At 40.5% G+C, this 13,494-nt stretch overlaps 1 protein-coding gene across 2 annotated transcripts in view; it reads right to left on the bottom strand.

Annotated features, from left to right (window-relative positions):
* Wdr75 (WD repeat domain 75) overlaps positions 1-11,396 on the bottom strand; it is a 28,486-nt gene extending 17,090 nt beyond the window's left edge. The window contains exons 1-6 of one of the 2 annotated variants that reach the window (XM_006496307.3): positions 10,945-11,396; positions 7,404-7,533; positions 5,323-5,388; positions 4,420-4,510; positions 2,548-2,672; positions 1,102-1,172 (exon numbers count right to left, since the gene is read on the bottom strand). In XM_006496307.3, coding sequence (XP_006496370.1) covers positions 1,102-1,172; positions 2,548-2,672; positions 4,420-4,510; positions 5,323-5,388; positions 7,404-7,533; positions 10,945-11,027 — 566 coding nt within the window. In that variant the 5' untranslated portion in view covers positions 11,028-11,396. The remainder of the gene's footprint in view (positions 1-1,101; positions 1,173-2,547; positions 2,673-4,419; positions 4,511-5,322; positions 5,389-7,403; positions 7,534-10,944) is intronic. The other variant, NM_028599.3, reaches the window with a different exon arrangement.
* Between the last annotated feature and the right edge of the window lie 2,098 nt (positions 11,397-13,494).

The following is a 13,494-nucleotide window of genomic DNA, read 5'->3' as shown; positions in this document are numbered from 1 at the left end:
AAGTAAAGAAGATAGTCCTTTTAGTACCTTTTCCTGGCTGGTGGACAGAAAATTTCTCTCTGAACCAAAATTTTAGTATTAAGCTTATGGCCATGCTTAGTAAATTCGAACAGAAACGACTGACTTTATGTGTCCTAATGGGACAAATTCAGAAGGATAAATCCATTTGCTATGTCTAGGTTGGTTGATATTCCACTCCTGAAGAAGTGAGGATTCTTGTATATCATAAACAAAACAATGCTAATCTCAGAAGTGTAGCTGCGAAAATGACAGTGTCTAAGAGATTGATTATACAATTCTCAGCTCGTCTAAATATGCATGTTATTCATCCTTCAAAACTCAGTAAGATATCATCTCCATTTAAACCTATTATTTTGAAGTCAATGATGGATGAAATGGGTGAAATGTTTTTTAAGTTCATGCTGGTGATTTTTGTGAACTTCATCCAATCTAGGGTCACCTGGGAAGAAGAAACCTTACAGGGACAATGGCTCCAGACTGACCTGTTGTCAAGAGTGTGGGGCACTTTTTGACTGAGATTGACGTGGAAGGGCCTAGCCCACTAGAGTGATGTTATTTCTGGGCAGTTAGCTGGGTCTGGGAGTTATACAAAAGCACCTGAGTGAGGAGGCATAGAGAGCAAGCAACACTCATGGCCTCTGTTTTATGTCCTGCCCTGAGTTCCTACTCTAACTTCCCTTTATGACAGACGATGAAATTGAGATGTTAGCCAAATAAACCCCTTTCTCCCCAAGCTGCTTTTGGTCATGATATCTTAACATTGCAATAGAAAACAAACTGGAACAAAGCCCCAGTATCCTAATGCCTAGATTGGTTGCTATAGTCAATGAGAATCACCAGGCCAAGCTTTTTCAATCTAAATTCATTTATTACACCAAGCACACATTTGATTGTATTGTATGTATGAGGTTTGGGGATAGAGAAGACTCTCTAGTTAAGGTGCCCCTGCCCTACCTCATGTATTAAAATGTGTGAACTTCTACAGGATGGTCCACTTTTTGAAAGAAGACACCAGGTTTGGACAACACTGTAACAAGTTCTCCAGTAAATACAGCAAAGCCAATAAAAGGGAATTCTTACTTGCATGTTTTTTTCTTTTTGAAAAAATAAACAGATAAGTAAAAGTCCCGGACTGCAGCAACGTATTCTCCCTGGTGGTTTAAGCAGAAGGTAACATTAAAAAAAACAAAAAACCCCCTCAAGATTGTATTACTACAAAATGACTTGCTAATTTTACCTTTAGAATTAAATCCTAAATTCTACAACTATATATTTAAGTGTAGTGGTTTACATATTTCCCCATTAGGCATACACACAATACCATGCCATGTTTGACTGTATCTATATAACTGCTGCCAAAATCTAGACCTAGAAACATTTCCTTCACCCCAGAATGCACACTCCCTATTTAGTCACTCCTCAACGCCCCAGTCACACCAGCAACTGCCACTTTATCATCATAGCTTATTTCAGTCTGTACATTCTAACTGTAGCTCAACACATTCTTCTGAAATCTACCTACACCATTAGGTGTATTGTTACTTTCTTCTCACTGGTGAGCGGCATCCAGCTGAATAAATCCTCCACAATTCTGGTGACTGGCTGGTTAACTGGGTATCAGCTTGTTTCAGGGCTATGGGAAACAATCATTACTCCTACACTTAGCAATTTGCTATCATGCTCTGTCTTTCCAGGCCCAGGGAATTTAACTTTGCTCCTCATCTTGACACCATTAGTAATTATGGTGGAGGCGAGGTGGATTCTAACTATGATTTGACCCACTGTGGTAATCAGTAAGACCGAGTATGACAATGACAGTGATGAAGCCACCCATCTTCTCTACTTTGAGGAACTAACCCTGTCCTAAAGAATGATACAATGACTGGAAAAACCCCAAGGCTATGCAATAGGCCTCCTGGTGGCATTTGACTTTAATAAGGCATTAACAGGTAGCAAAATAATGGTACAAATGCCACAAAGTATATGTCAAAAATATGTTAATATTCCTATGTGCTACAATATTAAGTTGAAAAGAGGAAAAAGATGACAATATTTCTGATTCTACTTCTTTTGGGAACTGTTGTCTTCAATGTGATCAAGAAAAAGTCTATAAGAGCCTTTAAATATTGTCATTGGTGAGACAACATTTTCTTTACCCATATTTTCTGTGATACCTGAATTTCCTATGATGGGAAATTCTCACTATAGATACATAGCCCATATTTTCTAAAGATACACAACACAGCCTAAAGTGGAACAATGCCAGTGCTTTATATGAAACAAGGAAAGAAAAAAGTTCAAATACCAGACATTGTTATTTCGGGGAAAACTGTAAAAGAGCAAAGGACAGAATATATGACATAAGGATGGTTGTGCATACCATAATCCAGGAGAGTTTGCTAAGACAATGTCACAGTGTTTTAGTTACTAACAAAAGTGCACTACTGCACTGGACATCAGTGTTGAGGGGGAAACTTTCAGGGGATAGATTTCACATATAAACAGAAACCAACAGAACAAACGTACCTCATTTCCAAAGGCAATGCACTTGGGGGACCTATTTATGTAATCCAAAACAAAGGTGAGCTGTCTAGCTTCCACGTCCTGGCTTGTTGATTTGGGCAGCTTCACTGACACCAGCTGAAATATATCTGGCCAGAGGAAGTCATTTCTTACAGTTTCTATAAAGCTTATACACTTAGTCATTTGAAACAGTTATATGCACACTCAATATGACATGACTGCAACTGTAGGACACTTTGAACAAACTGTGTGAAGGGAGCCAAGCACAGGCCCTCTGGTAGGGCAACAAGTGCTCTCAACTGCTGAGCCATTACTCCAGTTCCTGAACTCTTCATCTGATTGGAGTCTAAATCCATAACTGCTGGATACTCCTGACTCTCTGTAGAAATAGAAAACTTACACAGGAGTGTTTTATGTTCCAAAGTACTCAGCTGCAGTTTAAAGTGGGTCTATGTGGGAACACACCTTTAATCCCAGCAGGGTCAGGGTTAGGGTTGAAGGGAGAAGCAGAGGCAGAGGAAGGAAATTCTCTGTGAGTTTGAAGTCAGCCTGGTCTACACAGTGAGTTCCAGGATAGGACAATTATAAAACTATAAAGAACTGTTTCAAAAAAAATCCCAATAAATAAAAATAAAATGGGACTGAAAAATGAATATAGTATTGGTGAGTTAAGCAGCCAAAGGAATGAAGCCACATGAGAGCTTTCTAAATTGTGTGGCTAGGGAGATCACTCATTAGTGCTTCCATGAACTCATGAAAACCTGAGTTTGCTGCAATTTCAAAAGCCAGCACAACAACAGGTGTCCAGACAGGAGGATCCCTGGGACTTGGGGGCTGCTAGTTTAGCTCAATCACCAGACTACAGGCGAAGAGAAAGAATATGTCTCAAAAATTAAGTGGAGAGATAAAGGAAGACATTTGGAGTGGACTTCTTGACTCTACATACATAATTGTATGTACATCCATGTATGTAAGTTAGCGATGGCTTATTATATATAACACTGACAGATGGCCATAAAATAGGCACATAAGTCAAATGTTACTAATATTCAACCATATGTGATTCTAAAGCAATTCTTTGGTGTACATACAGTTATACCATTGAGTAAAAAAATGAAAGCAATTTTAATACTAAAGATTTGCATGTGCTTGTATATATTTGTACATAAAGGATTAAATTTTGGGCAGTTCAGCTGTCTATAGTCACTATATTAAAGGTTCTTTGAACTCTTTATTCTAATATAACTGTATCTTACAAGGAGTAGTCCTCTTGAATCCCAGCATTAAAAACTTACTTTGGGTAACTTCATGTTGGTATTCTGTTATACCAAATTCTATGATGGAGAAAAACTATCTGTAATTGCTGACAATGTTGTAAACATTCCTGTAATCCTGATATGTGATAGTTTCGATGCTAGTAAACAGAGTAACAATTCAGCTACACTACTGGTTCTTTATATCAGCTTTTATCCTTTTATCTATATTATTTGATATGAGTCAAGATCAACAAATAAAGGGACTGTGATGCTTATTATTAAGGGCTGGAGAGGTGGCTCAGCCATTAAAAGTTAGGCTCCCAATGAAAAAAAAAAAATAAAAGACTAACATATTAAAATTCAGCAGAAAGACAAATCCTTGCCTGGATTTAACACAGAAAATCTGAGCCCACTATGCCCCCCCCCCTTTCAATTAAACACTGAAGACCTCAGAACTAAAAAGCCTCACGAAGGCATAACGAACGACAGCAATTTACATGCCAATTCAAAAACTGCCAGCTTGATATTGAAACTAGTGTCGAGACCCTTGTAATTTTGAGAAAGTGTAAAGATCCATTTGATGTCCCACAAAAAACAAATTAAGCGCATTATGCTGTACCTGGCTCTTCTTTACTTATTGTAAGGAAGACGGAATCTTCCGCGTGGAGAGGAATAAAGAAGGCGTGGAGTTTAGGTCCAATAGTGAAAGTCTGAAAGAGATAATGAGTCACTCCATGCAGTATCTAGCTCCTCCAGAACACAGAACTCATGGTGCAATTTAAGGACTTCTTACTGATGTTTCGTACCTCAAGAGAGTACCTGTCTATAGAGGCCATGTACACTATTTGATGATTTATCTTTTGATATACTTTCCTGGCTTTTCAATGATTGCAACCTATAATAATTTTATCTAATATCAGGTTATATAGATTTTTTTCCCACTGTAATTTAAGGACTACATAACAAGATCGTTCAATGATATAATTTAAATATAACAAGATATTTCAAAGATGTAAATTCTTATAGAAAAAAAGTACTGTAATTTTTGTTTTCCTCTCATCGACTGCACATATAAAAATCTGTCTAAATTGTACTCATTACTCCACTCAATGTGAATTTTAGCAAGGGGAAAAAAATAAATCACTCTACTTGTTTAAATTTACACTGCTAAAATTAATAGGATGAATCACCTCCTCATGGTAATTGGTATTTCTTTTTCTGTCATGTCAATTCCTAGCTTACTTTTGACTCCACCAGTTCTCCCTGAAAATGCTGGGACAGCAGCCAGGGCCGCACACAGACACTCCAGCACGGAGCAACCCCTACAGTGCCCATGCTTACTTATCTCCTGTCCTGTTAGCCTAACTAGTTGTTTCTTATTGGTGAGTAAAATACCTTCTCTCAGTGCTTATCAGTCTTCTTTTTACGGTAGGATCTTGAAATTTTTATATAGTTCAAATTGTTCAGTAAGTCCCTTAACGATTAGGCTTTACAGAAGAGAACTAAAGAGCAATACACATACCTTTATCAGAATGCCATCAACATAGTCCCACAGCTTAATTGTGCCATCAAAGGAACAAGAGTAGAGCTGCAGGGTAAAAACCGTACAAGACAGATTAAACACCATCCCAACGAGACCCAGTGACAGTGAAAGGCAGAAAGGACTGTGTCCTGGTTGCTGTGCATTATCTCATGGTTGGCATTGAAGAGGTAGTCAAATTTATAAAAGTTGAATATCTCTATTTAAGATTTAAATGCAAAGCTTTATGAGCCCCAAAATGGTACTCAAAAAGTATCAGATTTAGATTGCACAGTAAAACAAATAAATATTCCCCCAAACATGAAACAGCTTCTGCCCAAAGTATTTGAAATAAAGGAAACCAACCAGTGGTTTCTGCAAACTCATCTAATTAAAACGATCTAACAGTTTCAGCTTTTAAACAGAAAGGAAGGAGGTGGGAATCGACACTCTACTCCACAGCGGGATAAGGTAGGGAGCTGAGTGAAGAGCACTTAAGAACTCGCTCTCGTTTATCCAAAGCCAAAATGCCTTTTCACTGGTGTCACTGCACTCATCTTACCTAAGCATTAAAAAAAATTCCTGAAATGACGAGAACACTCCTCTGTTTAAACTCAATCCATTAAGGACCAATACTTTAAACAAACACAGAAGGAATTCTTGCACACTGAGACTCTATGGCAACTCCATGGTGCTGAGTTCCAGGACTCTCAGTCTTTGCTGTACATCACTACAGTAAGGCTTGACAGTGTTAGAACACTAGTCTGTGGACCATTCTTGGTGAGCACAGACCTTAGTAACACATAGGATTATGTCTGTTAAAAATACTTAGCTTTACTTCGGTTTCACAGATTTGTTGAGAAAATAACTTGTTTATAAGGTTTATAAATAATTTGAATTTGAAAAAAAGGGCCACTTTGACATTTTTTGTGAACCGAGTCATGAATTCATGGATTAAAAATAAAAAGAATTTGAGTAAAACATTATCTTCTCAAGCAAAATAATTATCTTAAGTAGAAAATAAAGCCAGATATTGTATCCAAGACACATACATAAGGATTAACAAAACAGTTAAAAATATAAGTATCATCAAAATGGAGACCTCTCAGGTTCACACAATTGTTATCCTGCAACCTCACCCCAACCTGCTGATAAGACTGCTCATCTGTATGTGGCCTTATAGACAGCACTAATTGGATTTTCTCTTAAGAGAGAAGGTGGGGGGAAGAGAATAGAGTTGGTGTCTCTGGAAAGGAGGGTGGATCTGGGGGAAAGGGATGCATATGATCAAATACAATGTATGAAATTCTCAAAAAAATTAATCAAATATTTTAAAACTACTTCTGACTTTAAGAGAAAACTTATACAATCTGTATATATGTTTTTTTTGTCTACCAACAAAGGTTATAACACATACTTAATAAATATGATTTTAACTTAAGAACACTTTTTTCATTAAAAGCCCGCAAAGGATAAATATGTAATACAGGAATAAAAAATATAACTGGATCATACAGAAGAGTTATTTGACTCTGATTTTTAAGAGCAGATCTTGGAGAACTTAGGAGATAAAACAGGAGTGTTATTTTATGCCCTATGTCTTTTATGGCACAGTTATGGTGGCAATGTCAATCTTTCCAAAACCAAGCAATAGCCTCCATGTTGCTATGACTAACACAGGAAATAGCAACTCGTTAAAACTTATAACAAGAGCAAAATATTGAAATACATTGAATTTTTTAAAAATTGGAAAGTAAGGGCACATGTTTGGATAGTCACAATGCCACTGCTGTATGGGGACCAATAATCAAGAATCCACTTAACATCACCTATATTTCAGAACCTCATATAGATAAAAACAGCCTTGCCTTATCAAGTAACAACTATTAGCATCATGCAGTTGAAATGGTTCACAGAATATCCCATGGGCAGTGTAGTTCTAGGCTATGGACCTCTTTCCACTCTCAGAAAACTGAAAAAAAATACCCCGAATAGGAGAACCTACAGATGGACCCACTCCAAATTTAACCCAATTGTTTCTGCTAACAGTAAAAATGGACACATGTACAATTACAAGCTGGCACCTGCAGATGGTTGCTGGGGTTGACGAGGATTCCAGACACCAGATCTGTGTGCCCATGCAGAATGTGCACACACTCTTCTGTGGTCGTGCTATAGACCTTGACAAAGTCTCCCGAGACACAGAAGATATACCTGGAAAAGAGAGAGAGAGAGCGCGCTAAGTCTCACACACTATACAGATAGTATAATTGTTTTATGGCCTGTTATTAAGATAATAACATGCAGATACACTTCAAAATAGCTTAAGAATTGTATATTCAGGCTGGAGAGATGGCCCAGTGGTTAAGAGCACTGACTGCTCTTCCAGAGGTCCTGAGTTCAATTCCCAGCAACCACATGGTGGCTCACAACCATCTGTAATGGGATCTGATGCCCTCTTCTGGTGTGTCTGAAGACAGCTACAGTATACTCACATACATGAAATAAATAAATCTTAAAACTTTAAAGAAAAAAAAAAGAATTGTATATTCAAGTATATATATATATATGTGTGTGTGTGTGTGTGTGTGTGTGTGTGTGTGTGTCTGTGTGTGTTGTCAACCATATGAGGATATGAGACGAGGATATGAGATGTTCTACTAATGCAGAAAAGACTATGAGATGACACAGCATTATTCTTCAAACAACCCAATTCTCCCTCGCTAACTGGAGACATCAGCTCACAAATGCCGAATAAAAGGTTGTGCTCTCAATGGTGAGGTCCAGGTCACTCCTGTATACATATCCATCTTCTAATTGATGAAGTACTAATTTTGCCTATATCATCTTACGGTTGTGGCTTTTCCCCACAAACCTGATGCTCCTTCATTATCAAAGTGGTTACATTCATAACAGAACTTACCTAAGAAAAGCTCAGAAAAGAATTTTGCTCTGTGTCAACCATATTTCACTTTTCTCACCGTGGAAGGTTCAGGTCACTGAGAACCCAGTCAGACTATTCTCTGTGCTGCCAAAGCACCCTGCACATGACTTAATCCTAAGAAATACAATGCCGACCAGGGTTGCTACAGCCTGTCTTATTAAATCAATGATACTGGGTTGCTTATCTGTGCACACCTTTGAAGCCAGAATGTGGTTCACAACTGACGGTATGCCTAAGATACATTGGCTCTATGTGTAATAAGCTCAAGAAAGCAATCACTGCAAAGCACCTGCAGTGTTTGGTAGTCTTCATGACTAGACCCAGGATCCTGAGTACTTTAGTTAAGAGGCTAAAAATCTGTAGCCTGGACCATTCCTAAGGAGTTCTTAGCTTCCATGAGTGGTTAACACAGTTGGGTTTCATATTCATACTATGTTAACTTTGCAAAACTTGACTTTAACTCACCTCAAATAAGATTAAAAAACAAAAAAATAAACAACAAACAAACAAAACAGAGGTTTATTTTATTATTATTTTTGACTAAACAGTAAAACACATTTCTCTAAGTTGGGCCTGATGACACAGGCCGGTAACTTAACCTTCTTATGAACTGCTGAGGCAGGAGATCACAGGCTTTCTGGACTACATAGCAAGTTTAAAACCAACCTGAGCAACTCAGTGAGACCCCTCCCCAATGAAAATAAACAAAAGAGTGGGTGCCCACAAAGGGTGGAACAGGTGCTGGGAAGCAGGTCTCAGTGGTAGAGTGCTTGTCTGGTATGTGCAAGGTCCAATCGTCACAACATTAAGTGAAAACAAAAACAAAGCAAGTCAACCTACCCTTTTGGATACTACTGTGTACCTATAAGGGAGGCCATTCATAGAACAACCAATAGACAACCTTCTCGGCTTAGCCTAATGTGGGTGTTTAAAGGAAAATGGAATGGTCCCCACAGGCTCAGAAGTCTGAAGGTTTTGGCCCCAAGTGGAGCAATCATTCCTGAAGGATTAGAGGCAGACCCTCGTTGGAAGAGTTGTGCCACTGGGGGCAGGCCTGAAGGCTTCAAAAGCCTAATCCATTTTCAGCTGTCTACACAGGGATGTCTCCTGTACTGCTCCAGCATCATGCCTGCCACACCTCCCCCCACCCCACCCCCCCCAGGCCCCAATCATGCTCTCCACTGCGATGATCATGGATTCTAACCTCTGCAATTGTGAACCTCAAATTAAACATTTTGTTTTATAAGTTCCTTTGGTCCCAGTATTTTCTAATGGCAATAGAAAAGCATATAACAACAGATAGTAGCCCTCTGCAATTTTCATCTTTCTCACTATGACGTAACAAAGTCTTAAAAGCACCTAGGCTTTCAAACATCTACACTGACTTCTCTATTCCTCACTACACAGTCAAATTTCTTGTTTTGATTTTGTCAGCTCAGCTAGTTAAAGATCAAACCATTGACCAAAGCTTTAAAAAAAAATCCTATCAGACTTGGAAAATGATATGGACCAAACACCTCATTTAACAGACAAGGTGAGGCAATGTTCAATGCAGGGTAAAAATGAGTATAAGGATGAATTTGAAGGGGCAGAACTGTGACAACTCCGCTATGTCCATTTTATCCCTTTAATTCATAAAACAATGTCAACAAAACCCCGTATACTGGTAAGTATACTGGCAGGGTATTGCGGGAGAGTACACCTTCCACAAATACTATAAATACCTTTCTAAAATAGGGGTATTTACTATTTGCAGTTCACAGTTGCAGAGGGTAGAATCCATGACCATCACAGTGGAGCCCATGATGGGTGTGTGTGTGTGTGTGTGTGTGTGTGTGTGAGAGAGAGAGAGAGAGAGAGAGAGAGAGAGAGAGGGAGAGAGAGAGAGAGAGAGAGAGAAAGAGAGAGAGAGCTGGAGCAGTACAGGAGACATCCCTGTGCAGAGAGCTGATAATGGATTAGGCTTTTGAACCTTTCAAGCCTGCCCCATTGGCACACCTCCTCCAAGGAGGGTCTGCTTCCTAATCCTTCAGGAATAATTGCTCCTCTTGGGGATCAAGCATTCAAACAACTGAGCCTAAGTATCTCTACATTCAGAGTGCTCTGAAAAACTAGCCCTACTACACACCTCTTCTAGATGATACAACGTGGCAGCAACAATGCCAGCTGACAAGCAGCGAACTGAAAGCCACTATTGTAAAAGTTGTGTGCATATAGACACTTTCTCCTACAGATCTAACATCTGTTTTTATGTAAAACTCAAAAAAAAAAAAAAGGAAAAAAGGAGCCTGGTAATTATGATGTTTTTCTGCGGGAAAAAGGCTGAATCATTAATGATTTTGAAGTCCAAAACGTTCCACACGTGAACATTAGTCTGCATGGTCAGACCGGTGCACATACGGAGAGAGTGACCATTTTCCAACCGAGCGGCTCCTAGTCCCTTGTAGACACCTGACCTGCCCCTGTAACCGCCAACCTTCCCGCAGGTGGAGTCCTGGGTGCAAGGCACACAGACACAGCAGCAAAGCCGGGCGGCTCCGGGGAGCTCCGGGTCGGTCCATGCGCTGCGCGGCGCCGCGGACTCCAGCCTCGCAGTCCGACCGTGGGCCGCGCCGCGCCGGGCACTCCCCTCCCCGGCCCGCGGTGCCCGGAGCCCTGTTGACCCGCAGCCTACTGCATACTTGGAATCCACGGAGAACACGGCCCTCCTGAAGTTCAGCCGGCTGCCGCCGCAGCGAACCACGCGGACTCCCTCTTCTACCATCTTCACGCAGGCGCAGGAAGCACCGAGCACCGGCCGGATTACGAACTTCCTTCATAGGCCGACTGGCCTGGCCCTACTCTTCCGCCCGCGGCCCGCCTGGGCCTCTCTAGCCTGGAGACTCTATGGTCGGCTCCACGCCTACGCCGCCATCTTTAGTTTGGGCAGGGTCAAATTAAAACCCTTGTAGAAGGAGTAAAGCCCAACAGCCACGCACAAAGTTAAATCATACCAGATGCCGCTACAGCTATTCGATACAGAAGAGAGTTTTCTCTTCGGCCTCTTTTACCGGACTCTAAAGGTTCCGCCAGAAGCGGAAGTGAACATCCTTTCTCCTACTGAAGCCGTTGCCTTTTCTGTCACTGTGATTGAGCGACAGCAAGATGACGCAGTCACCCTACTCCTATCCCACCCCCCTCCGTTGCCTTTTTTTGGGAGGGGGCGGGGTTCAAAGAGCGTCTTCTTGCAATGGTAACTGAAGTGGGGCGCTTTAGCTCTTTATGGCGGTTCTATGAGCATCGCTAAGTTCCTGTAGCATCTACGCCACACTTGCCAATGCAGTTTCGACTCCAGAATAAAAGTACACCTTGGTGTCAGGGCTCCTGCAGTGATGTCCGGTTTGCTCCAGTTGTTCAGTTCCTGTTGTTCAGAAGCCCTGACTTCTGAGGATGTTGATTCTTTTTTTTTTTTTTTTTTAGGTATTTATTTCAGTTACATTTCCAATGCTATCCCAAAAGTCCCCCACACGCTCCCCCACCCACTCCCCCACCCTCCCACTCCCACTTCTTGGCCCTGCCGTTCCCCTGTACTGAGGCAGATAAAGTTTGCGTGTCCAATGGGCCTCTCTTTCCACTGATGGCCGACTAGGCCATCTTCTGATACATATGCAGCTAGAGCTCCGGGAGGTACTGGTTAGTTCATATTGTTGTTCCACCTATAGGGTTGCAGATCCCTTTAGCTCCTTGGTTACTTTCTCTAGCTCCTCCATTGGGGGCCCTGTGATCCATCCAGTAGCTGACTGTGAGCATCCACTTCTGAGGATGTTGATTCTTAACACTTTGTGTTTTGTATTCGAGGTTGCTGCATATCTGTGTTGAACCGTTCGTTTGTCAATATTTTCCATTGTGCTGGCTCTTAACGACCCCTAAGGAAGGGCATCTGATATCTTAACCCTAACAGGAGCAGATTCTTGATACATTTGAAATTCACCATAACTTTATGCTGATTCATAGCAGGAAAAATATAATCCTAAGGGTCAAAACATCTATAGATCTTTAGGCAGGAGAGAGAGAGAGAGAGAGAGAGAGAGAGAGAGAGAGAGAGAGAGAGAGAGAGAGACGATTAGTTTTTGTTGGGTTCATAGTTTGGGGAGACAGAGCTAGACAGGAAGATACTGATTCTGTTTTTATCTCAAATTTAAAGAGTTTCTTTTTCATAATTATGGTATGCTTTTTCATAGTGGAAGAACATAGTGAGCTTAACCCCCCATCCCACCCTAGACTCTTGATGTCTAAGTAATACATCCTTTAAACTTGGAAACTTTGAGATCGGATATATGCTTATTATATTCTGAGACAATGAAGAAAATAAATGATCAAACTAGTTTTTACTTCAGTTGTTTTACTGTTTGGTGAACTTCGTTTAAATTAAGAAAGAATGAGGCTTTCTGATTGGACAAAGGCTAGTTGGACTACTAAACTCGTGAAAGGATTCTTTCCATGCAAAAATTTAATCTACTAACATTTCCAATAAAATTATAATTTGTGTTTTTATTTCTTTTTGCATGAACATTTAGGAACCAAATTTTCTCTTGACAGCTTAATATTTATCATTTCCTCCTCCTCCTCCTCCTCTTCCTCTTCCTCTTCATCCTTCTCTTCATCCTCCTTTGCATAGAACAGGAACACTGTTGGTGCTAGTGCACTGGTTGAGTAATGTCTTCTTATACTTTGATTTTTCTGTTTTGTCATTGTATTAGTCAGGGTTCTCTAGAGTCACAGAACTTATGGGTAGTCTCTATATAGTAAGGGAATTTGTTGATGACTTATAGTCTGTAGTCCAACTCCCCAACAATGGTCAGCAGCAGCAGTGAATGAAAGTCCAAGAATCTATCAGTTGCTCAGTTCCACAAGGCACACAGGGGAAGAAGAGAGAATTTTCCTTCTTCCAATGTCCTTATGTAGGTCTCCAGCAGAAGGTGTGACCCAGATTAAAGGTGTGTACCACCACACCTGGATCTGCAACTTGCTTTGTCGCATGCTGACCTTGAACTCACAGATTTCCTTGCCTCAGTCTCCTGGGATTAAAGGCCTGTACTACCTTGCCTGGGGCAAAGTTTTTCCACAGCCACTATGCCTTAAGATTTTCCATGCCAAGATCCACGTCAGAAACTTGTATCTCCCAGCCTCAAGATCAGGATCACAGATGAGCCTTCCAATTCTGGTTTGTAGTTCATTCCAGATATAGTCAA

This window comes from Mus musculus, chromosome 1 (genome assembly GCF_000001635.26).
Source record: "Mus musculus strain C57BL/6J chromosome 1, GRCm38.p6 C57BL/6J".
In the NCBI taxonomy this organism is placed as follows: Eukaryota; Metazoa; Chordata; class Mammalia; order Rodentia; family Muridae; genus Mus; species Mus musculus.
Note: the sequence above shows the minus strand (reverse complement) of the source record. Positions and strands in the feature narration are given on the sequence as shown.